The sequence below is a fragment of the Phalacrocorax aristotelis genome, chromosome 2 (genome assembly GCF_949628215.1).
Source record: "Phalacrocorax aristotelis chromosome 2, bGulAri2.1, whole genome shotgun sequence".
Taxonomy (NCBI): Eukaryota; Metazoa; Chordata; class Aves; order Suliformes; family Phalacrocoracidae; genus Phalacrocorax; species Phalacrocorax aristotelis.
This window is the reverse complement of record NC_134277.1, coordinates 102,983,337-103,010,486: the sequence shown is the minus strand read 5'-3', so window position 1 is coordinate 103,010,486 and position 27,150 is coordinate 102,983,337. Positions and strand designations below refer to the sequence as shown.

At 39.7% G+C, this 27,150-nt stretch overlaps 2 protein-coding genes across 8 annotated transcripts in view; one reads left to right on the top strand and one right to left on the bottom strand.

Moving 5' to 3' along the window:
- The window catches only part of ZNF236 (zinc finger protein 236), a 94,474-nt gene extending 77,174 nt beyond the window's left edge, over positions 1–17,300 (top strand). For all 5 annotated transcript variants that reach the window (XM_075084567.1, XM_075084565.1, XM_075084564.1 and 2 more), the window contains exons 30-33: positions 1,953–2,150; positions 9,866–9,995; positions 14,876–15,052; positions 15,480–17,300. In XM_075084567.1, the coding sequence (XP_074940668.1) occupies positions 1,953–2,150; positions 9,866–9,995; positions 14,876–15,052; positions 15,480–15,607 (633 nt within the window). In that variant the 3' untranslated portion in view covers positions 15,608–17,300. The remainder of the gene's footprint in view (positions 1–1,952; positions 2,151–9,865; positions 9,996–14,875; positions 15,053–15,479) is intronic.
- A 1,949-nt stretch (positions 17,301–19,249) lies between these two features.
- The window catches only part of MBP (myelin basic protein), a 121,058-nt gene continuing 113,157 nt past the window's right edge, over positions 19,250–27,150 (bottom strand). For all 3 annotated transcript variants that reach the window (XM_075084561.1, XM_075084559.1, XM_075084560.1), the window contains exons 5-9: positions 25,848–25,955; positions 25,312–25,347; positions 24,698–24,730; positions 23,589–23,714; positions 19,250–21,045 (exon numbers count right to left, since the gene is read on the bottom strand). In XM_075084561.1, coding sequence (XP_074940662.1) covers positions 20,989–21,045; positions 23,589–23,714; positions 24,698–24,730; positions 25,312–25,347; positions 25,848–25,955 — 360 coding nt within the window. In that variant the 3' untranslated portion in view covers positions 19,250–20,988. The remainder of the gene's footprint in view (positions 21,046–23,588; positions 23,715–24,697; positions 24,731–25,311; positions 25,348–25,847; positions 25,956–27,150) is intronic.

The following is a 27,150-nucleotide window of genomic DNA, read 5'->3' as shown; positions in this document are numbered from 1 at the left end:
GGTGATGGGGTACTCTCATGAGTTATCATGAGACCAGTCTATTATCTTTGAAAGGTCATAGTGATCAGGAGAGGTTCCTGAGGACTGGGAGAAAGCAAAAGTTACTCCTGCCTTCAAGAGGGCAAGTTGGAGAACCTGGGGAAGTACAGGTCAGTTGCCCTCACCTCAAATCCCTGGGAAGGCAATAGAGCAAGTAATCCTGGGAGGCATTTCCGAACACATGAAGGACAAGAAGCAGAGGTTTATGGAGGGAGAAACATGCCTAACTGACCTCAGAGCCTTCCACAATGAGATGACTGGCTTGGTGTATGAGAGGAGCAGTGGATGTAGTTTGTCTTGACCTTAATAAGGCTTTTGATGTTGTGTCCCTTAACCTCCTTGTAGGCAAGCTAATGAAGTGGATTGAAAACTGGCTGAACTGCTGGGCATGAAAGGGTTGTGATCCATGGAATTAAGTCCATCTCAAGGCCGGTCATTAGTGGTGTTTCCTGGGGTTCAAATAATGGGGCTGGTATTGCTCATTAATGTTCTTCATTAGTGATGTGCATGGTGGAATCCAGTGCATGTTTGGCAGGTTTATGGGTGATAGAAAACTGGAAGAAGTGGAGACTGAATGGGTGTGCTGCCATGCAAACGGAGCTCAACAGGTTGGAGAATTGGGCCAACAGTAACCTTGGGGAGGTGCAAAGTCCTGTCCCTGGAGAAAGAAAACCCCATGCACTAGCACACACTGAGGGCAGCAGGAAAGTAGCTTTTCAAAGAAGGACCAGGGGCTCTGGTGGACAAGTAGTTGACTGTGAGCCAGCAATGTGGCGAAGAAGGCCAACAGCAACCTGGGATGCATTGAGTGTTGCCAGCTAGTCAAGAAGGTTGATCCTCCCCTCTTCTCAGTACCAGTGAGAACACATCATCTAGAGTGCTGTGCCCTGTCCTGGGCCCCCCAGTACAACAGAGACGTGAATATACAGAATTGCGTGCAGTGGAGGGCTACAAAGATGATTAAAGGGGTTGGAACATCCGACACAGAAGGAGAGGCTGAGAGAGCTGGGACCATTCGGCTTAAAAGAGAGCAGGCTCTGGGTTGGGGGGTTCTTATCATTGTACATAAATACCTGATGAGGGGAGTAAAGCACCAGGCTCTTCTCAGTGATACCCAGAGAAAGCACAAGAAGTCACAAATTAAAATAATTCCAACTGAGCACAAAGAAACCCTTTTTCACTGTGAAGGTGGTTGAACCCTGAAAGAGGTTATCTAGAGAGGCTGTACAGTCTCCATCCTTGGTGATATTCAGAACATGTCTGGGCATGGCCCTAAGTGCACTCTAGGGATAGTGGACTAGACAGTCTCAAGCCATCCCTTCAAACTTGAACTATTCTACGTTTCTAATAAAATCATGTGCATGTGACTTCTACATTTGCATATGCTTATGAGTGTGAATTCTTCACAATGTTAGTGTTCAGATACTCTGTGAAGGTGGATGTTCTGCTGTAAGAGAAATTAAATAGAAAATATTCTTTGTAAAATCAGAGATATTTTCTTTTTTGTCTGAAATGTTTTTGGCTCTGAATTTTGTTTGGTGATAAATGCAACAATCATCTGAGATGCTCAGGAACATAAAATTGAGTATAAGAAAATATTTGTACAAACACACTATTTATAATGCGTAAATTAATGTGTATATTTGTTTATATAGAAAAATATATAATATATATATTTTGTGTGTACATTTATTATCATCTTTCTGTTTTCTTAAAATACATGTGTCATTTCTAAGAGCAATGAAATACAAGATCATATTTGCATACAACTTACTTATTTCCTTTGTGTTGGTAAATTGCTTGCAAGTACTCTCCAAAAACTGGTCAAGTTGAGGTAGATTTTGAAAAATAAACCACAGTTGTGGACGTGTCTATGAAATTATTTGACAGTGTTTTTTTATAAATTGTTATAGGTGACAGAGGTTTCTCCTAATGTAAGTAAAAGCAGTCAAGCAGAAAAAGAAGGTCGCGTGCACCAGTGTTTTGAGTGTAATCAAACCTTTTCTTCAGCCACCATGTTGACACACCATAGTAAAGAGGTTCATGGCAAGGAAAGAATACATGTTTGCCACATCTGCAACAAAGCCTTTAAGCGGGCAACACATCTCAAGGTATTTGGTAATACTAGTTGATTGTTATGTTAACTCATTCTTTTGTTTAGGACTTCTTGGAAATGAAAGGTACCTATTATCCCTTTACCTTTCCTTTCCTTTTACAGTGTGAGGTGTACATCTGAGAGAGGGAGTCTATGTGGTAATGTATACACAGATAGAGAACTCTTTTCTGGAGCATGGAGAGGATTTTAATGCATATATTGACTACAGAATGAAAAATCTTTTATTTATTAATATTAATTTATTTGCTGGTCATGCAAATAATAAGTGCCAGAAAAAAATTTCCCTTACTTTCTTTGCTTCAGTGTGGTATCACTTGCTAATACTGATTTCCAGATAAGCTTTTGGAATCATAGGAAGCTATCTGCTTTGCACTCTATCATTTGATTTTTAGATGCTCTGTGTTATGAGTACAAGTGACATCTACAGGTGAAGCATTTGCTTTAAAACATCCTTATATTATTGCTGTTGTCTAGTGATATTTTCTGTCTAGCTTTCTCTAGATTATGAACAACCTGATACTTCCAAGTCTTTTCAAAAAAATTAGTGGTGTGTTTAAGTTTTTAAGTGGATTATAGAATGTTTCTGTTAGGAGCTGTACTAGGCAAGTGTTATGTCCAGGCCAGTATCCTATCTCTGAGAGATACTGAAAGGCAGTGATTTGAATAAGTGTCTTATGAAAAGAGCAAACATACACTATAACTGGATGAGAATTTTGCCAGCTTCCCACAATTTATAGCAGGAAGTTTCTGGAGCCAGAGGCAATGTCTTTATATTAAGTAGCTCTTAGAAGAGCTTTTCAATACATTTCCTTTCACTGTAGTATCATGTTTTAAGGAAATACATCCTGTTTATGAAGTTCACCTCTGTGAACTTCATCCTGTTATGAAGTTCATTAGTATTTCTTTACTAATGATAAAAAAACCCAAATATCAGTCTCGCTTCATCTTGTTTTCTTAGAACTGGCTGGTGGGGGGTTTTTTGGTGGGGTTTTTTTTTTCATAATTAAACCTTGACTTCTGTTATACACTGGGCCCAGGTTAAAGATATGACTAGGAGCCCTCCTACCCTGATATGGCCCTTGGATTATTATTCATTATTGCTTTTTCACGTAGGCAGTGATGAAGTTCCAACAAGAAGTCCAAGGGCAATCAAAAGATACTTCAGGGCAATGGGATAATTGGTTAAGGGATCAAGAGTGCAAGCACCGTTCTCTATTCCTCCAGTTGCAGGGAGTGATGAGGGGAGAAACAGGAAGACCCAGCAGATCAATAACTGCCTCCGAGACTGCTGTCACCGGCAAAATTTTGGGGTGTTGATCATGAGTCAGTGCACACGACACCAGGCTTGCTGGTGACCTGTCTCAAAGAAGGAAAAGTATATTTCCACAGGAGTTAGCAGGGCTTATTGAAGGAGCTTTAAACTAGATTTGAAGGGGGAAGGGATAAAACCAGGCTCCCTAGAGATAAGCCTGGGGACAGCATGCCAATGTTCAAAGGATGGTGTGCTAGCAAAGTCATTCTGTCTGATCCACGATGTACTGAGTACACTGGAGCACATTTAAAATGTCACTGTACCAATGCGTGCAGCACCCTAGCCATCTCGGTGAAGGCAGGGGATGGAGGTCCATGTGGCAGCAAAGGCGCAAGAGTGGTTGATGCGTTAGAAACCACGAAGCGCCTCAGAACAGTCACATAGGCATTAGGGCATCACCCCCCAAAAAGGTGGTGGGATCAATAGCCTGACTAAAGTGCACCTACAACCAGTGCACACAGCATGGGCAACAAACAGGAGGAGCTGGAAGCCATTGTGCAGTGGGAAAATTATGACATAGTTGCCATCCCGGAAACATGGTGGGATGACTCGACCAACTGGAGTGCTGCAATGGATGGGTATAAACCCTTCAGAGGGATAGGCAAGGAGGGCGAGGCGGTGGGGAAGCCCTATATGTTAGGGAGAGTTTTGACTGTCTAGAGCTTGACAGTGGTGATGAAAGGGTCGAGTGTTTATGGGTAAGAATCAGGCGGAAGGCCAACAGGGCAGAAATCATGTTGGGGGTCTGTTACAGACCAGCCAACTAGGAAGAAGAGGCAGACAAAATATTCTATAAGCAGCTGGGAGAAGTCTCACAATCACTAGCCCTTGTTCTTGTGGGGGACTTCAACTTCCCAGATGTCTGCTGGAAGTACAATACAGCAGAGAGGAAACAGTCCAGGAGGTTCCTGGAGTGTGTGGAAGACAATTTCCTGACACAGCTGGGGAGTGAGCCAGCTAGGGAAGGTGCCCCGCTGGACCTCTTGTTTGTGAACAGAGAAGGACTTGTGGGTGGTGTGATGGCTGGAGGCTGTCTTGGGCAGAGCAATCATGAAATGACAGAGTGTTTGAAACTTGGAGAAGTAAGGAGTGGGGTCAGCAGAACAGCTGCCTTGGACTTCTGGAGGGCAGACTTTGGCCTGTTCAGGGCACTGGCTGACAGAGTCCCTTGGGAGGCAGTCCTGAAGGGCAAAGGAGTCCAGGAAGGCTGGGCATTCTTCAAGAAGGAAATCTTACAGGCGCAGGAGCAGGCTGTCCCTGTGTGCCAAAAGGCAAGCTGGCAGAGGAGAAGACTGGCCAAACTGAACAGGAAGCTTTGGCTGTCACTCGGGAAAAAAACAGGAGAACTTATGACCTTTGGAAGAAGGGGCCGGCAGCTCAGGAGGACTACAAGGATGTTGTGAGTTTATGCAGGGTGAAAATTAGAAAAGCCAAAGCTGAACTGGAGCTTAATCTGGCTACTGCTGTAAAAGACAATAAAAAATGTTTCTATAACTACATTAGCACCAAAAAGAGAGCTAAGGAGAATCTCCATCCTTTATTGGATGTGGGTGGAAACATAGTGACAAAAGCTAAGGAAAATGCTGAGGTACTTAATACCTTCTTTGCCTCAGTCTTTAATAGCAGGACCAGCTGTTCTCTGGATACCCAGCCCCTGAGCTGGGAGACAGGGAGGCAGAGCAGAATGAAGCCCCTGTAATCCAAGGGGAAATGGTTAGTGACCTGCTACACCACTTAGACATACATGAGTCTATGAGACCAGGTGGGATCCATCCAGAAGTCCTGAGGGAGCTGGCAGAAGTGCTCACCAAGCCACTTTCCATCATTTATCAGCAATCCTGGCTAACTGGGGAGGTCCCCCTGGCCTGGAGGTTGGCAAATGTCATGCCCATCTACAAGAAGGGCCAGAAGGAGGATCTGGGGAACTACAGGCCTTCAGTCTGACCTTGGTGCTGGGGACGGTTATGGAGCAGACCATCTTGAATGCCATCACACGGCACATACAGGACAACCGGGTGATCAAGCCCAGTCAGCATGGGTTTGTAAAAGGCAGGTCCTGCTTGACTAACCTGATCTCCTTCTATGACAAGGTGACCTGCGGAGTGGTCATTTGACACCATTTGCTGCAGCTTTCTCCTGGATTAACTGGCTGCTCATGGCTTGGACTGGTGTACTCTTCTCTGGGTAAAACGTTGGCTGGATGGCCAAGCCCAGAGGTTTGTGGTGGATGGAGCTAAACCCAGTTGGTGACCTGTCACCAGTGGGGCTCCCCGGGGCTCAGTATTGGGGCCTGTTCTGTTTAATGTCTTCATCAGTGATCTGGACGAGGGGATCGAGTGCACCCTCAATAAGTTTGCAGTTGACACCAAATTGGGCAGGAGTGTTGGTCTGCTCAAGGGTAGGGAAGGCTCTGCAGAGGGACCTGGACCGGCTGGCTCGATGGGGCAAAGCCAATTGTATGAAGTTCAACAAGGCTAAGTGCTGAGTCCTGCACTTGACTCTCAACAATGCCATGCAATGCTACAGGCTTGGGGAAGAGTGGCTGGAGAGCTGCCTGGTGGAGAAGGACCTGTGGGTGTTGGTTGACATCCGGCTGAACATGAGCCAGCAGTGTGCCCAGGTGGGCAAGGAGGCCAACAGCGTCCTGGCTTGTATCAGGAGTAGTGTGGCCAGCAGGAACAGGGAAGTGATCGTCCCCCATATTCAATGCCAGTGAGGCCACACCTTAAATACTGTGTTCAGTTTTGGGCCCCTCACTACAAGACAAAGATCGAGTTGCTGGAGTGTGTCCAGAGAAGGGCAATGAAGCTGATGAAGTGTCTGGAGGGCAGGTCTGATGAGGAGAGGTTGAGGGAGCTGGGGCTGTTTAGCCTGGAGAAGAGGAGGCTGAAGGGAGACTTTATTGCTCTCTGCAACTACTTGAAAGGAGGTCGTAGCGAGGTGGATGTTGGTCTCTTCTCCCAAGTTACCAGTGATAGAATGAGAGGAAATGTCCTTAAGCTGTGTCAGTGGAGGTTTAGATTGGATACTAGGGAAAAAATTCTTCGCTGAAAGAGTTGTCAAGCATGGGAACAGGCTGCCCAGGGAAGTGGTTGAGTCACCATCCCTGGAGGTACTTAAAAGTCATGTAGACCTGGTGCTTAGGGACACGGTTTAGTTGTGGACTTGGCTGTTGTAGGGTAATGATTGGACTCAACGATTTTTTTAAGGGTCTTTTCCAACCTAAATGATTCTATGATTCTATTAAACTTACCCTGCAAAAAAGAGATTCGAAAAATATTTGCAGTCGAACTCAGATCAGGAACAACATGGACAAAAAAACTTGTGTTAGATAAGGCTAGGTGATGACAGAGAAAGATGTATATTTGAAAATTGGCTTCCTGAATGGATACTTTCTGATGCGAAAGACAGCCTTATTTGATTTATTTGGGATGCTTCTTTGTACCATGGCTTTATATAAGGAAACAATTCCTGCTCAGTACAGCGGACCATTTTAACCTTCAGATCCAAAGACATCAGCATTTGCAAAGGATCACATTTTGTTAGCTCCTAAGAAAGGAGGGTAATGTTGTGTATATGGGTAAAAAAATTGGATAGTGAACCTTACCAGGTGATGAGGTAGTTTCAACAGTTTCTTCTCCCATATATAAACTAGCAGTGACCAGCTAAGTTTTTGGAACATTTCATGAGAAATGTGGCAGAAGTTTGCAGTTCGATACAGCTGATCCCCATGGAAGCACTATTACTGTCTGTTGACCAGCATAAGAGTTTGATCTTTATCAGTCCAACTAGTGGCTATGAAAGCTGATAAATCTTATTTCAGGAAGGTTTTCTTTGTATCCTGTACAAACCCAGTAGAAGATTTCTGATCATGAAAGTCAAAATGAATCTTCAAATCATCATTTTTCAGTTTTGGTGAAGAGGAGGAGAGGATGTTTTAAAGAGAAAGACAGTTGGCCATCATGTCATAAAACAAATTCCACCTCTTCACCAAACTCTTTTCTTCATTAAGGTGTTCCAGAACATTGGCTGCGAGCAGCATTGAACAGGAAGCTCAACAAAGATAAATGAAGCCACAGGTTTTGGGAAGGGGTCAGTGTTCAGTGATCTCTTACTGAAGGTCTTAATTTTGTACTGCTGGTATTCTGGAGATCACCAAAAATATTAAGAGCACTGCCAAATTTCAGGCTTCCCAGAAAAATCCAGTAGGAGGTAGGAGTACCAAAGTTCAAATGCCAGTACTTAACTGTATTTGTTTTTTCCAAAGGTGGCAGTACCAGCAATTTCACAATTACCCACAAGAAAATCGTTAGAGATTCTATGTATGAACACCCCCAGTGACAAAAAATTTTCAGTCCAATATGTTCAGTTCCCCTTTTGATGTTGGTGACTGTCCTGATTTTACTGCTTCAGAAAGGAGAATCTTAAGACATGTGCAGTGACTAAACTGTCCAATTCCATGTCATTAGACAGTGGAAATACTGGCAAAGTGACTATAGGTAGTAAAGAAAGCATGGACATCATTCTAAAATGAAAACAGAATGAGGTTGTGATCTTACTAAAACAATGGAATGAAACTAACTTCATTGCCATACTTTCAGAGGTGGTTTCAATTAATGTTTCAAGACAGGTGGAGCATGAGAGTTGCATACCAATACATGCGGGGTGGGGGGTAAAGGCTCCTTTCAAAGAAGGTTTCCTATTCTTATTTTCTAATTAGATAACACTCGTTTGGGGCCCCAAGATACTTCCTATCTGCAAAAATATAAGAATTACACAAATAAACTTGTAAAACATTGTATGAAAAATCACAGAAATACTGACATGTCTATGAAGAAGTGCTTGCACTTCACAGTGTTGTATTCCATGAACTATTTTCCAAAAACATATATTTTACAGGAAAAGTGTAAGGGATTTGCACATCAGTGCAACAGATTAGTATCACAAACTGTTGCTTCAGAGAAAGGGGACAGAGAAAGCTTTACAGCCGCTATCTTGATGCTCTCCCCTTTGCTTTCAAGTAGAAAATGGGGGGGTGGGTGTTGGGTTTTTGGGGTTGGATTTTGGTGGTGGTGTTGTTTTGGGTTCAGGGTTTTTTGTGGTGGTCAGAAAGAAGCAGCCAGTTTCAGATAATTTTTCTGGAGTAGGCCATAGCATGCTTCCACCATTTCAGTGCTCCAGGAGGTAAGGAATAAGATAAAAGCAAAATGTTTTCTTCACCTCTAACCCAGCTGCGGTTTGTGAATCTCCTGTGATTTTTCTGAGAAGACCTTTTATTATTTTCCCTATAATACTATATTATTACAATTACTATGATAATAATGTCCTTCCCTGTAACTGTCACGCTGATTTTCCAGTGAAACCAAATTCTGCAGGCACAGTTTGCTTCAGGTCATGGAGTGAGAAACAGGACTTCATAGACATCAAGAAGGTTTATTGTTTAGGTGTAGTAAAGACTAATTAAATAGTCTATTCTGTCATGAATAGACTAGAAAATAGTTTCCACATACATTTTTAGAAAGTGGACAAGTACTCACAGTGCTGTTTCACATACACTTCTAGATTAGTTTTTTAGATGAAATATGTTTGTATTTGTTTTCTTTTGTAGTCTGAATTGTATCTTAGTATTAATAAAGAGGTTTAAATGAAAAAAAGTTAATAGATAACATAACGTATTCCCTTATACTAGCAAAATTTCTGGGCCCAGGATCAGTGAATTAAAAACACTGAAGAACTGTTATTAATGCTTTTTCATAAAGATAAAACATGTCATACCCTCATTCTGCTTTCTTACCTGTAAGGACCTTAGTGATTTATTATTTTTTTAAATTAAGAATTCATTGTGAAGTAGTTCTGTTTGGAGGCTGATACTGTGTAGCTCTGGGTGTGTGTTGTGATAGTCCCCTCTTTGAGGTCTGTACAGTTTTACAGTGATGCTTATTCAGGTGCTGAGTAGGAATACCTATGTATCACACAGGGTGGGGAAATGGATACTTAGAGGGGAGGGAAGAAATCCAACAATAATTTACAGTGCACAGTTGTCCAAAAATCCATGTTTGTAATTTTTGGGGATTTTTTATTTTATTTTACTTCAGATAATTAGTGAAGGGACTAATGTACGCAAAAAAAAAAAAAAAGCAAGCAATGCATACAGTTATTGACAGAGGTTTTCAGAAATGTAACGGTACTGATGCATCAACCTTACAAAGAGCTGATATACAAAAACGATCTCTTATTTAAAAGAAAAAAAACCCAGCAAGCTTCCATCTTCTTCCAGTTTGTCTGCTGATGACTAAGATCCTCTGCTTTTCTCTTCAAAGTGTGAATATATTTCTAAGTTAAATACTGAAGTTATTTTAAATTGTCTGAAATGCATTTTTTTTTCTATACTGGCTTAGGAACACATGCAAACCCATCAGGCTGGACCTTCACTGAGTTCCCAGAAGCCTAGAGTGTTTAAGTGTGATACTTGTGAGAAAGCTTTCGCTAAGCCAAGTCAGCTGGAAAGACATAGCCGGATTCACACAGGTAACACCAGAAACGGTTTCTATGTGACAAGATTTCCTCATGAATATATGGCTGTTAAATTTGTAGTCCTTGCTCATGGTTTCAGGTAACTGCATTTAAATATCAACTTAAGCTTAAAAAAAAAAAAAAAAGTAAATTTCTAACCCAAAGAGTTTGGAAATTAAAATGAGAAAGTGCAGACTTGAAGTCTCAGAAACGGTGATGTTTTGTTTAAAGCCAGAACATCATGCTCAGAGGTGTGACTGAGCGTCTCTGTATTTTGGGACTGGCAGTACTGCAACGGTAATGTGAATGCACGAACTTGTATCTAAAAGTTCGTCAGTCTCTGAAACAGATTAATGAAAGGATATTTTAAAGCCTTGTTTAAAGTGGTGTAAAGACACTGGATATGATCTTCAAGCATATAGGAGAATGTGCAAATGAGTGGGTGTGCTCAGTGACATTAAATAAGGGACAGTCTTGACTGCTGATACTGACTGCTGTGTGCAATGCTTCATTGTCATTGAACTACTAAGTTCATCTGTTTCTAATGCCAGGGCTTTTAATTAGTTTTGTTCTTTTCTGCTAAATTATTTTATTCAACTGTTACTCTGTAAAAAAACTATGCTAGCGATCACCCATTTTCTGTGATAAAAGTGCTTTTTCAGGTTGCAGCTTCTGTCCTGCTCCAAGTTGAAAGCTGTACATAGAATAGCCCAACTGCCTTCCCCTTCATCTTCTGTATCTTAAGAACAGTGTTCTTAAGAACACGAGTTCTAAGTGTAGGAGTCAGTTCTTCAAAATAATTTGTCTTTTTTCCATACCGCTGCTAGAGTTAAAAAGGAAAGGGGGAAGTTACCTGTATTGCTGCTAAGCTGAAGGGGACCAAGGAATTTGACTGGATGTGCTGTAGCATAAGATGACCCCCAAAAAAGGGTAACTCTCTTTCAGTGAGTCAGCCAGAGCTTTCTATTTCCCCAGTATCAAGTTCTGGTAGCTAGCTTTTGGCTGCTCTTCATGCATTTAAAGCAAAGTTCCTAATCTCTTCAAGTTATCTTGTTAACCCTGTCATTTTTCCTTGCTTAGCATCATTTGCTGCTCTTGTGAACTACAATTTGAGTTTCATCTTTGAATGGACCTTCACTTTGCACCTTCAGATTCAGTCTTGTGGTTTTTAGTGTTGCGTTTCTGAACTTGCCCTATATATCCAAGTGTCTTGTGCATGCTCTCATTTCATGCATCAAAACTTTCTCTTCTCTGGCTTTTGACAAATGCAATCTCATATAAACACACACACACGTATGCATCCTACCATGCTGTTCCAAATGTTTGGAAGGGATATAAATGTTTATTCAGTAGTACTTTTGAATTCTTTTTATGTGTGTGTATGACATCTGATAGGTCGTTGATGTCTTGGGACCACTGCTGGTATTGATAATTTGCATTATCTTAATGTGTCCTTAAATACTTGTCTATCTGTTAATTTCTTTTTCTCTTACATTATGTTTATAGCAAGTTCTTAAGGTAGGGTCTGTCTCTTTGCTCTTTTTTCATGAAGCACTTAATATAGTGCAGTTTTGGTCTACGTCTGAGGCTGTGTACTGTGATTTTATGAATAACAAATGATAAAAGGCTTTCCAGGGAAGGCAGGCAGAGGGGTGGGGGGTGGAGGGGGAGGGTAGGGGCGTGGAAGTAGATGAAGTTGAAAACATATTAAGATTACCACAGTCTAGGAACCTGCTTTAACTTCCCATATAGCAGTGGCCATATAGAAAAGTCATTGTTATGTGATGAATGACTGAGTCTTCCATTAGGGTTAAATTAGTTCATACTTACTATTGCACATAAGCAGTTACTGAGACATAATTAATCAAGACAGGGTCATACTTTTTCTATCTGTGCTTTCTTGCTGGCTTTCACAGTATATTGTGAGGTTTGCATAGAAATTAACGTAGCCTGATACTTGTTTTAGCATGGATAAAAAGAAGAAACGGAGAATAATTTTTCAGTGATTCTGAATGTTTGTGGATGAATTAGATGAGGCCTATACAGTGTGTAGCCTACTTTGGCATTTTTTGATTTGTTCTGGTAAAATTATTTTGGCTCACTTCAGTTGCCTGATTCAGCACATGATTTGTATACCATCAAGGGTAAAATAGGAGCAGTAATTGCAAAAGCTGTTGCACCTCATTTATACATGAGTCTTCAAGCTTTTGGGTTTTCGGCAGCTGAGAGCCAGAGAGGTCCTAGGTGCTGGCCCTGACTTTTGTTTGCATTTCATTCAGTTGCTGAGAACTCTGCAGTAGGAAAGGATAGGTTGGATAGAGACAATTCATGAACTTCGTGAATTTATGGTTTGGGTCATTTTGTGAAGGAAATTCTGAGATTTAGGAATCCTAAGAGCATGTTTAGAGATGTTGTAATGGCAGACATGGATAGATAGGGGAGGTGCTGGGCGTAAGAAGCAGATGAAGAACGTGGGTGATCGTTGAGCTGGAAAGGGATGAGATCCTTATGCACTAAGTTGTGAAATACTGCAGTGTGGGTGATATGTATCGGAAATGGCAGCTATAGAGTACTGTAACAGGAGGAGAAGTGTTCAGTGCAGGTGTGATAGGATAGACTTCAATGTTAGTGGGATGGGTCATCTACTTTCAGCAAACCTTAACTTCTGGTAGATAGGCAATAACTCTGGATGAGGTTAATGTGTATTTGCAGCCATTTGTCAGCTAGCAGCATTCATCGCTGATCAGTTGCTGGTAGATGCAATTACTGTACTATGGGTGTGTATAAGCATGTTTTATAAAGAGTATTTGTACCAACTGGTTGAAGGTGGTTTCTCATTTGAGTACGGGAGGCAACTTTGATCTGATCTCCTAGAGTTGTTTTTCATGCATTAGGGGTCTCTGCTGACCCTGTGTATCCTCATCTATCGGGTTGACTGCTTATGCTTCTCTCCCCTCCACCCCTGGCCCTGAGAGAAATGGTGATTGCTCTTCCTGAGAGAAAACTGAAGGGGAGTAGAGCTGCTTTGTGGTTACTGAGGTAGAAAGTAGCATTCTGGTCATATTTGGGGCAGGAAAAGAGAGACAGGAGTTACAGTCCAAGGAGATCAAAAGCCTTTAGAATTCCCCAATAATTTTCTTTCTGCATAACTGACTTAAATAATACAGGCTTTAAAAAAAGTGCCAGTTCAGAGTTTCACAAAATAATCTGAAAGCAGGAAAGAAGGCCAGTTTCCCTTTTCCCTGCTTTGATTCATGCTGCCCATTGTAATAGACAGAGCACTTCAGGAAGGCTGGGAACAGACGAGAGTCCCTTTATGCATCTCTCTCTCATAAATCTGCACCATCATAAGGAAAATTCTTTCTATTTTGGAATAACTTGTAATTTACTCAGTAAATCCTCAGGTACTTCTGGGTTTCTTGTACGTGGGTGCTCACATTCTGGGAATGCCCACAAAAAAAACTGTGCAATTCTTGCTAAATTCATTTTTATATTACTGCTGTCTGACATTGAAACAGCAAGTTAATACACATGATGGTAACTTTTTTCAGAAAAGAATGTTCTTTTTAAATCCCTTAAGACCAAAAGAGTGAAAATGTGCTGCACAGAAGTTTCTCTTACATGAATTATGATAGGAAAGACTAACCTAAGTCTAAACAGATTTGCTTTCCTAAAAGGTGTGATCCTTGTCTGTGAGAAAGTGTTTGTGATTTCTATCTTGGTTAAGTATTTTTAACCATGTCTAGTGGGCAATACCTACTGAATCAGTGGCCAGAAGGAAAACACGTTGTTTCTCTGAATAGCTCTAAATACCTTGAACTTTCAGATTTATCTGTGAAAAGCAGGTTGGAGAAATGTTGCCGAAGTTAGAGGGAAGCAGGTGTTTCTCGTTCTACCAAAAAGCCACGTGGTAGTCCATTGCACAGCATCAGAAAGGCTGTTGATCTTAACAGAATAGAAGAGCTGAAGTCAAAAGTATCTGAGGAAACATAGTGAAAGCATTGTTAACAAAAATAGAAAGAGCAGTTCTGTGCTTTAAAGGACCTTTTACTGATTGTCAGAGAAATTGGATTTAGCATAGAAGCTATAGTGCATGTGGGGACACTAACATACAGGTAATGAAGGAAGAGAGAAATTGGTTCTTTGAAGAAAATGGTGGAAAAGCATTTATACTCCTTCTTGTGCTTTATTGTGCTAAGTAATAACAAAGTGTATTTGTAAGTTGAGAAAGTGCTTTTAGAAGCCCCTAATGACATACAGCAATGCGTCTTGTGGTGATGTGGGAGGTTGTGGTGTTGAGTGTTGAAGCAAAGGTCTGGTTTTGCAAAGTAGGTGGTTTAAAATTTTAAAATATTTCTGTAATGAGTAAGTTCTTGAGTTTATATTTAGAAATTAGTAGTATTCTGGCAGATTTGGAAGAACATGCCTGCTTTGGTAAGATATCAGAATCACTAGCAGCTATTAGCATAGGAGGCCACAGGTCCCACGTAGAGCTCCCAGACTTTTTCTTTTTTGTTAACACGTTCAGCTTCCTAGTTTCTTACGGACATCGGCTTTGTTAATTCTATAATATTGCTTTATCCACATTATTTGTGAATGATCTAAAAACGAGAAACTGGTAAACTGATTTCTTACACCTCTATTAAATAATTAGATAATAAATTGGATAAGAAATATACCAATAACAGTGGTTTAGGACTTAGGTAAATATTCTCATATTTCATTTGGGATGTTTTGCTGATGATAGGGAGCCACAGCACTGTTCTGAGAAAGTCTCAAGGAAAAAGATCATGCCTACTTAACTCCTAGGTCATCTTGATGATTTTTACTGAATTCTGAACTGTGTTTTTATATTTAAATGATAAATTATTAAATATGTTTTTCTCTTTTATAAGGGGAACGGCCATTTCAGTGTACATTATGTGAAAAGGCTTTTAACCAGAAGAGCGCTCTTCAAGTCCATATGAAAAAGCACACGGGAGAGAGGCCTTATAAATGTGATTACTGTGCAATGGGATTTACACAGAAAAGCAATATGAAACTGCACATGAAACGGGCTCATGGTTACACTGGTATGTAGCATAATGGTAGTAACAGTGAGTGCGGAAAGCCATATGCTCTACTAGGAAAGCACAAAACGCTTCCCGTAAGTTATTGAGGAATTAGGTACAAAGACCAGAGTTGTGTGTTCAACTACTACTCCATCAGCCCAAAAAGCAGGTTGAAACAGAGGTTGGTTACTGTTTATGGTTCCTCGTTTTTTATGTGGAGCTCTGTAGTACAGAAATAGAAAGCTCAAAACTATTACAGGAGAACAATCTATTATATTAGATAGCTTTTTTAATTTTCAAAGAGCATCTAATGAATTTACAGAATCTGAAGTAGTTTTGTAATACCCTTCCCAGCATGATTCCTTTATTCCCATGTGCTTTGTTTGCATTTTTCTTACACGATACATCAAATCATGCTCACCTTTCTTTTTCTCTTGTGCTTTGGTAGGTCCTGTACAAGAGCCTGCTAGTCATCAGGAACAAGAGGGGGAAGATATTAGTCGTGCTCTGAATTTAGAAGAAGTGGTACAAGAATCTTCAACTGAATGGCAAAGTATAGGCAATGTTTTTCGATGACACCTTAAGATGTGAAAGCTAAAAATGTTTCTGGGACTCGAATTTCTCTAAACAAGTTTTCAAAAAAGTAGAAGGTGGATTTTTACAGTTAAACCTTCAAGCATTGAAAATATTAACAATAGAATAATATATTATAGTTTTTTTAATTATTTACAAAAATTACTTAAAAGAACCATTCTTTTTTTAAGCTCGTAGAAGAATATTGGGAAACCATCATTTAATCTGTGCTAAGTTGTCTGTGAATCAATGAACTCAGGTAATACTGTATACAGTTTCATCTTCTAATTCACAGCCAGTATATCTATTTGAAAAATAAACTGGAACTTTATATCAGAGTAGAATGATTCCCATTTTTAAAGGAGGTGGAGAATAACTTGGTGGGAAAACCATGAAACTGTTGGTCAGCTTTCTTTTTTGTGCTCAATGAAATAATTGAGTTTGGATACAAAATGTCACAGAGTAGGTGCATGCAGTATAAAATAGTTTTTGCTTTGGTTGGGTTTTTTTTGGTTTTTCCTTTTTTTTTTTTTTTTTTTTACAAGGCACAGGAAAACGCTGTATTTCTGTTTTAGGCTTTTCTTAGTATGTTTTGAGAGTTTGTTGAAAAAAATAATATGCCATGAGCTTCTGGCTTTTTTTGAGTTAAACTCTCGAGAGGGAGCATGTTCATTTCCATTCCAACCGCAGAGGCAGTTAGTTGTTAGTTTTTACATTAAAAGTCTGAGGCTTTAAACTTGGCAATAATTATTTAAAGAGAATCCGAGCTAGAAGAGGTTGCAATGAAAGCCTCTTCTTTTATGTTTGCTGTATTGGATCAGCAGGTACATATCTCAGTGTCTGTGGAAAACACAGCCATATACTAAATCTGGGAAGTAAGCATACAATTTTGTGTTAGCAGTGAGCAAGTTAGATGCACGCTAGGTCACCTATATTACACAGTATTCCCCAGTGCTGTAAAGTTACCATTTCAAATCTGTAAATTCCTCATTATTTTCTTTGTGAGTTTTGGGAATATGTTACTTTCATTTGTTGTTGTTTAAGTCATTGTTTCAGCAAAACTACCTAGTTAACTAAGTAATGCGTTGAAAGGTGCCACTTCCTAAGTATATTCATAACAGAGAAACACTGGAGTAAAAACATACAGTCATCTTTTAGACATTCCAAAGACAGAAGCCCTTTTCTTATTTTTACCTTGTTCTTTTGAATTTTATTTATATGTTACATATATATAGATATATATATGTGTGTGCTTGTATGTATATATATATATTTAAAGTTATATGAGCCTCTGTGTGGCTGATCAGTATATTTTGTAAATACTAATCCCAGTTGCAGGAAGTTAATCTTTTTGGTTTGCCGCGAGTACTTCTAGATCGGTGGTGGATTAGTTGTACCATATAATACAGAACTGGGTTTTAATTTTACCTTCTGAATGATAATTGCGCTCAGATCCAAAAAAACCCAAACCCTTTTCTGTAAATATTGTCTATACTTTGTCTATGATGCAAACTAGTTATTTCAGATTGTTGAAGCAAGAAATCACTGTTGGTTTTTGATAGGGCATCTCTTAATTCTTTTGTTAACTCTTTGGCATATGTATATAAGTAATATAGTTGGTGACATGAAAATAACCCTTTTGTTATGTGGAATATTTAATTCAAAAACATGTTAAATAATATTACTTTTTTCCAAATTCTGTTTTGTGTGGTTTTTTTTAAGCATTTGATTCTGGATTCTAGGAACGTCTAAAAACTCCATTAACCAGAAGTGTGTGTTTCAATATTATACATAAAGGATGTTTGTGAAGGTCTTCTAGCAGTGCCTTTCCTTCCAGGCAGCCTCTTAGTGTTTCAGCGGTTTAAGAAAGATGTATTTTACAGTTGTGTGAAGGCATACTGGCACCGTGGCATAGCTCCCTGTTTAGCTGTAATAATGCAGTAAAATGTGCTGTGTTGCAGGTACCACGTATAAAACCCTTTCCCTGTTCTTTCAGAGAATGCGGTGTAAATGCACAGCAAAGTTTGTTGGCGTTGGTTTGCTGCGTAGGGGATGACACTTTCCAGAGGTTGCCAGATCCAGTTTGACAGAGGATGATTTATAGCTAGTCACATCCAGATGCAAATCCATCCTTTGTAATGGGAACGTGATTCCTGAATGCTTGAAAGCGTTTGGTCTGCTCTAGCTGTGATTGCTTTGCCAGTATGTAAAAACTGGTAGTGGTTCACACTTGGTGAGCATGTCCTCAAAGCAGATCTCGTGAGTAAAAAGATGCCCTTTTTAAATGGTCACTTCTCAAAGTGTTATGTCTTGGTTAGAGGCAATGAGTGGGTGTTGTAAGTCTTGGAAGTGTTACATAAGCAGCGTGAGTTATGGAGTCAGCTGGCGTTTTTCCTGAATTCAGTTTGCTACTCCTCCAGCACATGGAGTCCTGTCAGTCACAGTAAATAGACTTTTAAAAAACTTTCTGGTAACATGGTATTTGATTTGCTTCCCTGCGTCTTCCTCCCCCATGAATTTGAAGGATTCACTTTTGAGCATCCTGACATAGCGTGTTTCATAGCCCAGGTTCCTTGGTAGGATTGAGTCGGAGGTTTTCAAAGCAGTGCATCTATTGATGTTCAGTACAAATACAGACGCTGTAACCAATATGTTGATATTTTCAAAAGCAATGTTGCAGTAGATGCGGTTTTTTGGGAAGCAGAAAGAAGTCTCTGTTCTAAGGCCTGTTTGAAGAGTCACATTGTATATAGTGGGTAAGTGAATAGTGCTTAGGAATGCCTCTGTTCTTCCTGGTTTGATGCAGCAGTAAACTTACGCTAGCCTCAGGCTTTTTGGCTTGCGTCTGCTCAAGTGTTTCTTCTGGTTTATGTCCATTCCTTCAGTAAAAGAAATGGCACACTCCTAGTACTGGTTGTGCATTATTCTTTCAGGAAAAATCCTTTGCTTACAAATCAAATGGCTGTTTAAACTGCTGTTTTTCAGCACAACTGCTAGTGGGGGAGTAAACGAATAGATTTCAGTCTAAGTTTTAATCTCTTTCGAGAGACTTGTGTTGGTAAAATAATGTTTTAAAGTACTGTACCTTTTTCTTCCATAGGAAGTAAATCCAAAAAAGCTACTTCTAGCCTCTGGAAAAGATGACTGAGGGCAAAGCAGAGTGGTAAAGGCAAGGAAGAAGCTTTGGATAAGTTCTGTAGTTCTATAGTGCAGTATTTTTAAAGATGTATTTTTCATTTTTTTTTTTACCTTAAATATTATTTCCCATTTTCGAAGGCTGCTTTAAAACACGACTTGATTTTCACATACCCTGTTCCAAGAAGATACTTTGTGCTATGTTTGTTTGTGAAGGGGGAGGATTTCATTGCCTGCACATAGGTATCTTATGCCTTGCAGTATCCTCCTGGCCTTCAGCTGCCACTCCACAAAGACACTGGCCTCCCATAAATCCTGTGTCATATTGTCAGCCTTGTGGGCCCTGCTGATTCTCCAGCAATGTCACTAGAAGCATGTGTGCAGGCAACTCGGTCCTGCGTCCCAAAGTGTCATTTTCTAGTGTCTGAACATTATTTGTAAATTGTGAAAAAACGCACAGAACTTCACATATGCAATCTTCTCTGTCGTAAAAGACAAAACTGGTCCAAGTTTCATTTCAAGTTGATTACTTTATTTCAATAATGAATATTTTTAAAAGCTGTGTTCCTATAAGAACAATACGGATTTGAATTAAATCAACTATTACATTGCAGAGTATACATCTGAATGAAGCTACAATAGAAAAATACACATAGCAACCAATGTAGGTAATAGAAGATGTAATATCTGTGTGTATGCTTAATAATTTTGGTGGTTTTGTTTTCTTTAGTCTCTATGTATTTTCTATCCTCTCATCTTTCCTTGCTTCATATTAATGGACACCGATTTAAACCTACAATAGGTTTAGATGTGAAATGCAATTAACCTACATATTTATAGGTAACATTTACTGGGCGCTTACTAGGAATGCATTAGGAATATGAGAAGCATTAACTGTAGTCTAAAACGTGTAGGCTAAAACTAAAAAAAAATGAAACAATTAATCACACACTTAGATGACAGCTTGAAGAAATGGTAAATTTAAGTAATAAAACAGTGCAATTCAGAAGAGCCTTTTACTTCCCTAAGTGTGGTTGGAAATACCATTGCCACAGATTTGTTTTAGTAATTTGTGGACAATTAATATCTAAATCTAACTCAGCTATAATGTATTTCTATAAGGCAACTACAGTACAACAGTTAAATGTTCACAGTAGTTTACTATGAGTTTGCTTTGGTGTGCTGTCTTTAATAGGCATCCAGATGTTACTCAGGCAAAAGATGAGCCGACCAAATAAAACACTGCTGCAATACCAAGAGAAAGATCTGAAATTCTAACGCGAGATGTGCAGGACTATCTGAGATACCAGTACTGAAGGGCTCTCTTTCAGAAATTAGACTTATTTGTTCATATCTTTATTTACTTGTACTGCAAAGTTAATGCTGTTACAGCAGAGTTTGGAGCACCAGTGACGTCCAGTGGTCGCTTGTGCAATCTTAGATGTTTCTTCTCTGGGAATATCCCTTGTTTCTTAACATTAGTCTAACTCAAATTTGAAATCCTCTTTCTCTCCCTCATCTGCTCTTAGTTCTAATGGTTTGGATGCGGTAGCGATTCGTGGTATGGAAAGAATTTCATTGTTACTATTGCTTCGCATCGTATTGATTCTACAACATCTGCCCCCTCCCACACTTCACATACCTTGAACTCCCAATGTTTGGTAAACCTTTCCATGACTGCCTAATCCTGTTATGAAAATAAATTATTCTGTGAGTGAGAGAAGGAAGATTAAAACAAAACAAAAAAAAAACACCAAATCAAAAAAAGTATTTGGATAAACAGTCCTTACAACTTCTGCACATGGTGGATTTTTTTTTTTTTTTACCCGCAGTGTCTCAGAAACTCATTAACAGCAGTGCTCAGTAGCCAAGACATTAGCTCTTTATTTGTACTTCTGATGTTCACTAAAACGAAACCAGCAGACTTGAGCTCAGATTAGGTGCTTGGGAGAAATAATGAAGTCCAGCATACAGTTAGGGCATCCTGAAGAAGAATGAGTAAAGTCAGAGATCTTGTTACTTCACGTAAAATAAGGAAAACATCTAGTAAAGCTACTTCTTGTGTTCCTTTCATTCAACTGTTGGTCAGGGATTGCCAATAGAAGTTTGTGTAATCTACTGCATGCAGAACCTAGTTGGCATTAAATAATGGATTGCATCTATCTAGGTAATTGTTGCAGTTGTTATTCATTTTAAGGCAGTTACATTATGAAGCAGAGTACATGATCCTTGGATGGCATCTTAGAGCTTCAGCGCCTAGCAACTGGTGAACCAGACCGCGATCCAGGTCGGGACCCAGAGCCTCCCTGTGGCAGGAAGAAGAGAGTTACGTTAATTAAAAGGTATTCTACATTTGGGGCTATAAATTGAGAAACATCGATCTTTAGTACAACAAAATTTTAAATATTGTCAAAGAAAACAGCTTGCAGTGGCCTCTAGTATATTGCTGAATATTATTGGAATTTTCACTGCAAAGAGATGACTGCTTTTCGTATATTTTCACATAGGATTAATTTACTCTCGTTAAATCTCATAAAGGGCTAGGCAGTCTCTCATGAATTATTACTAGGTGCATGTTCTTATTCAGGCCTTCCTAATGAAAGCTATTTATTTACTTGGACATCTTGGAAATTTTCATTTTTATGGCTACCCCTGAACTGTATGTGTACTTCAAAACAAAACGAACCCCAAGAAAACAAACACCAAAACCAAAAACTGCAAACCTTGCATACAAGTTGTAATAGTCTCACATCTGAAAGAACTGAAATGTAAGAATTTATTCTGTAATATTTATTAGGGTAGATTGTTAATGTGATTATATCAACATCATTTTGTATGGAAAGCTCAGATGCAAATACGGGGCGGGGAGGGGGGAACTAGGAAAAGATAAAAGGCTGAAATGTGGCCTGTTTTTAGAAGAAATAAGAAAACATCAAACTAGGAAAAAAAAACCCTTGTGACAATTTGTAATTCTGCAGTTGAGAAAAGCCTTAGAGCAGTTTTGTAGATTCAAGCTGAGATTTCAGCATTTCATTTTTGGAACTTAGATTAGGCTAACTGGGTATCTTTTCCTGCAGCTTTAGCAACTTTCTAGGTAAATCTTGAATGATACACTTATGACCATAAATGTGAGATGGTGTGGTAATTGTTACTGTAATTAGTTGATGACTGAACTGTTTACTTCAGAAAAATTAAGCATATGTACACTTCGGGATTTTGTTTTCTTTCTTTATACTCTTCTTCTCATCTTTTAGTGCTCCTTAGTTTTACTGAACTAGGAAGTTTCATGTAATCCATTAGGTAATTGTCTTTTTTTCTTTCAAAGTTACCTTAAAGAATGGTTAACTTTTGTATTGTAAAAGACTGTAAAACTATATAAAGAAATCGTTATTAATGCCTCCTGCTATAAACAATGGGCCTAAATCAAAAGGGGCGGAGTAAAACTCTTACCAGAGTTCCAAAGTTATAATGGCTTGGAAAAGGCTGTCTAAAAAGTAGAAGTGATATATGTGTATCATCATATATATATATGTATATAAATCTAAGCTAAAATAGTTGTGATGGTTATGTAAAGAAGAGAATGTTAACTTTTGGGAGAGGTTGTTATCGGGTATTTTCAGATGTTTGAAAAAAGTTTTACAGTGTCAGTATATAGCCATGGTATTCTTGATGTGTCTGAACTCCACTAAAAAGCTCCAAGTGCACAGTGTGAAAATGAGACTTAAAGCGTAAATGTTTGACTTCTACCTGGGCCTCTGAAGAGCTCATTCCTTCCCTTAAATTGCAACGTAAGGATTCTTACTACCTCCTTGGAGTTTGCAAGCTGTCACTTGGTGCTGCATATGTTTGAAAAACAGCTCTACCATGGAAGATACGTACCCTGAACCACGTAAGAGTTAGAAAAATGTATTTTTGCTACAGGTGATGGTGCTGTTATGTAAGGGTAGTAAGAGTCTGAGATGATCAGCTCTGCTAAGGGGATCTCAGACCTCCTGTCTTGACGTTAAGATTACTGCTGAATCCATTCTTCATGTGCGAGTAGCATCCTAGATGATTTGTTACTCGTGAATGCTTCCCTGCCTTTGAGGGAAAATACAGTCTTAGTTAAAGTAGCTGCCAGTGGACGCGATGTGCTTTTCACATCTGTCTTTCCTGACATAGAACGTGAAAAATCCTCACGACTGACTTTTTTTCCCTGTTCTGTTTTCATTTATTAGCTGTGTTGGTGGGGCTGTGCGGTGACTCGAAACAGTAAACTGAACCGGCCTAAAGATAATCTGACTGAATGTTTATTTGTCATATGACACAGTTTTCTAGTTTGCCCGACGACATGGTATCGCGGCGCACTGTTCTGACATATTATAGGAGGCCTCCCACCTGGGAGCAGGGACTGTTCGAGTTGTTATTGCATCTCAACCAAATACGTGTCCCACACTGCCCTGTACTACCGTTCTGCAGTTTATCGGTTTGCTTTCACTTTCACTGTTCTAAATAATTCAGCAGCAGCAGCACAGCAAGCTGTGTCACCTCATTCATCTTCTGTGTTCCAGGTCATTTGTGAGTTCAGTAACAACACAGATCCTGGTGCAGGTCTTTGTGGGGCTTTGTGGACTTACCTTCTTTCCTGGTGGTAACTGACTGTGCATTTTTACCTCAGTTTCCTATCATGTAAGTAGTTATTAGGCCATGTGATAACCTTCTGTTTTATCCATGCAAATCTAGTTCCTTCAGAAGCTTTAAGGAAATGTGGTTGTTTCAAACATGGCAGGTTCTGAAGAGGTTTGAGGTTTGGCTTCTCTTTTTCCTGGACTCAAATTTTGTACTTAGAGTAAGTTCAGTTGTACCTTACCAGTTTAAAGATTTTGGAAAGAGTGCCCTGGCCCTCATGATAGGATCCCTTATGTCCCTTGTGAGCAGATTTATGCTCATAGAATTTTCCGCTTCCTCCATATCCTGGCTTGTGTCCTTCACCACCCTGCAAAGAAAGATTTTCATATATGTTGCAAACTATCGCATTCAAATTATCACATGCGCATTGTAATCTTTGTTTGTGATCACTGAAATGTAATACTCAAATGGGAAATTTAGAGGTGTTGGAATAAAATAATTTCTACATAATAAACAAGGGTGAAGGAAAACGTTAGGAAATTCTGAATATACTCAAATCTGAGGGAAGCACCAATCTGTAAAAGAGGAATCAATAATCAAAAAATGGATACTCAGAAGGTTGAGCTGAATGACAAAACTTAAAATGTTTCAGTATCAGGAGCTCCAAGATGTCAAACACGTCAACTAATTTGTGTTCTTCTGATTGATAGTGAAAGAAATGCTTAATGGCTTGAAGGCTTTAATATTTTGTCTTTAAAATGCAAGTAATTTACATGTCCATCTCATACAAAATCAAACCTGTGGTAGAGAAGTAGAATTTAATTAGTTGTGAGATAACTGCGGGAAGAACTGGTCTAATAACTGTTTAGGCAGATCACTTCTTACTGAAAGGGGTTGCAAGGAAAGGTGGGACAAAATGCTTGATTAGTGACAGCGTTAGGTTTGCGGACTTTACTGTATAAGAGCAACTGGAACTGTGGAATAAGCGCCCATCTTGTCCCAGCCCTCCCTCCCATTTTTGCCTTTCCCAGGAAAAGAAAAATGCAGCAGATGAGTCTTCCAGGAGTCTTTAAGGGAAGAGAGCTTTGCCATGCAGTGGGTTTTGCTCCCTTCTTGCTAAAGCAAAAGAAATTATGGCTGCAAGGCTGTCAAGTTGCTGGATAAGAGCAAGCAACAAAGTTACCGTCTTAAAGTGGGAGGTGGGAGGAAAGTGGAACAGGAAATGCGAAATAGCAAAATTGAGACAAAACAAAATTATCACGTTGCTGCAGCAGCTTGAGGCAATGGAGCAAGATACGCTTTGGCCTGGTCAATAAAATGGCTGCTATTGAAAGCACGTTCATAACCTACCCAGCTAAATCTGGTGAGGGATAATCCTCTTCCCTGTACATGCAAGAAATAGAAACAATGACATGACGATCACTATGGAACATAGCATCTGGGTGGACCGTGCACAGATGATGATGAAAATGCAGTGAAAATAATGAAATACCGGCAAGACAGTGAGACAGGAGTTGAAAACAACAATCTGTGCACAGTCATTCCATGAAACAAAACAAGCAAAATTCTTTATTATAATTACAAGAACTGGCTTCACTAGCCATGGTTTGTCAGTTTTATGTACTTTGGAAGCCAGCTGAGCTTAGTAAGTGTAAGGACAGTTCCTGGTGGATGAGGCTTGTTTGAAAGCGTTACCTATTATTAGTTCCTTACATAAAGCAATCACAACATGAATATAAAAATCCCTGCGAGTGGCTTTAATTTGTCATCCAGCAAGTCAGGAAGTGCATGAGGAAGAGAACCATGGCTTTTCTGTCATGCTCCCTTGCTTTAAATATTCCCAGTGATAACTCCAGATTTTAACTTAGTGCCATTAAAGGAAATGAATCAGGCTAGCAGTTGAATCGGTATAAATTAGCCCACAAAATATCTTGGACAATGCTTGAGCCCCTGAAAACGCTTACCTTTGCTTGCATTGGGGGAGGTGTACGGGGCGAGACCTAAAAGCCAACACAAAAAAGTTGTAAAACCAAGGCAAAAATAAATGTAGGGAATCATCAAGCCTTTTGCGTACTCCCTATGAGTTAGTAGGATCAAGCGCTATCTAAGTAATTGCACTGAGAAACTCCTCTGTCTTAGGCTTTGCCTAGAACACATCAGAGTTTTGTCTCTTTTTAAACAGAAAACATTCCTTAATACCGCCAGTGCCGAAGACACAAGGACAAAACCTGTAAATGGCGAAGCTGTATAATTGTAATGGTGGTCGCTGAAATTTGACCACGCTGATGGGGCGTTCACCCACTTTTTCTTGTAGCGTTTCAGTATTGCTTGCGTTATCAGGTAGAAATTATTTTTGCGTCGAACGGCATGATGAGCTCAAAGGCACAGTACAATTCACAAGGCTCAAAATAATGGCTAACGACCGGGGAGTATTTGGTTACTGGTGGGTCCTGAAGAAAATACTTCATTTTAGTGCATAACAAGAGGAGAGGAGACTTACAATGTTCTTGAAGAAGTGGACTACGGGGTTGTCGTCACCAGGCCGGCCATGCTGAGATCTCTGGGGGATGGACCCTACGTGGTGGCTAGCCCTGGCTGCATGTATATCCTGAAAGGCAGAATAGGCATATCGCCAAGTCAGCTGGGAAGGAAAGAGAATGGGCGACTCTATGAAGAGACGAGTCATTTTCACCAGGAATCAAAAGAAGAGAAAAAAGCCTTGGAAATCAACAGCGATTGCAACCGAAAGTTGTCTGTGCTGTGAAGGAACGATTTTTTTAATACAGTGGCAGATACAGAGTATGTACCTGGACGTCTGTTGTGCATATATATCTGGGTGTACACGTTATTAACGTTACAGCCCAGGGTGGAATTAAAGCTGTTATTGGAAAGTTCTGATAACAGAAACCTTGTCATTTTCCTTCTTTCAGAAGTAGGATTGTAGAATGTAATTTTAGAAATGAAACCTGAAATGGAGAAAAACTTAAAATTACTTTAATGACTTAAAATGGGTCATTCTCCATGCGAGAGCAGGAATGGATCACGTACCATTTCTCATTTCCCAAAGCCTGCATAACACCGACGAACTGCAAGAGCAATTCTTTTTGGGGTTTTGGTTTGGTTTGGGGTGGGGTTTTTTTGTTTGTTTTTTAGAATGAGGGAATTGAATGAGACTGATGATACTTCCTATTTTTTAGTAGAGCTTCCTGAGCAATACAGAAGGAAGTCCGGTAAGCAAAGGTAAAATAAATAACAAGAATAACATATTGGGAAGGGTGAATACCTTGACTGGTACTTAGCGGATGATGCATCTGTTGCAGTGAAAACAGCATCAAAAATTCGGTGTGGTTACTGCCGTCTGGATGCAGCATGGCAAAGTTGAAAAAAGAACCGTTGCATACGACTGACCCACTCACAGACACCTGCCTGTCACTGCACACGTAGAGGCACAAGGCTTCATGTTCAGTGCCACAGATCTGAAGTGTGTTCAGTGGGAACAGAGAAGGTAGGAGAGAATGGAAACAGCAACAGTGCCGCAGCGGTTCTCTTAGTGTAATGAATTCCCGGAAAATACAGTGGTGTTATAAGCATCATGTGGATACTAAAAATTTTTCATTGGCTTCTGTCTCACTGTGGGTTTCTATTTCGTCTGTACTAGCTCACACAAGCGCTCCCCTAGTAGCACAAACTGAATGAACATTTGACTGAAGAACAGGATGAATAGTTACTTAAAATATACTTTGCTTTCATCACGTATAGAAAAAGAGCGACCCATTTGTCAGGGAAAAAGCTCAGTCTGATTG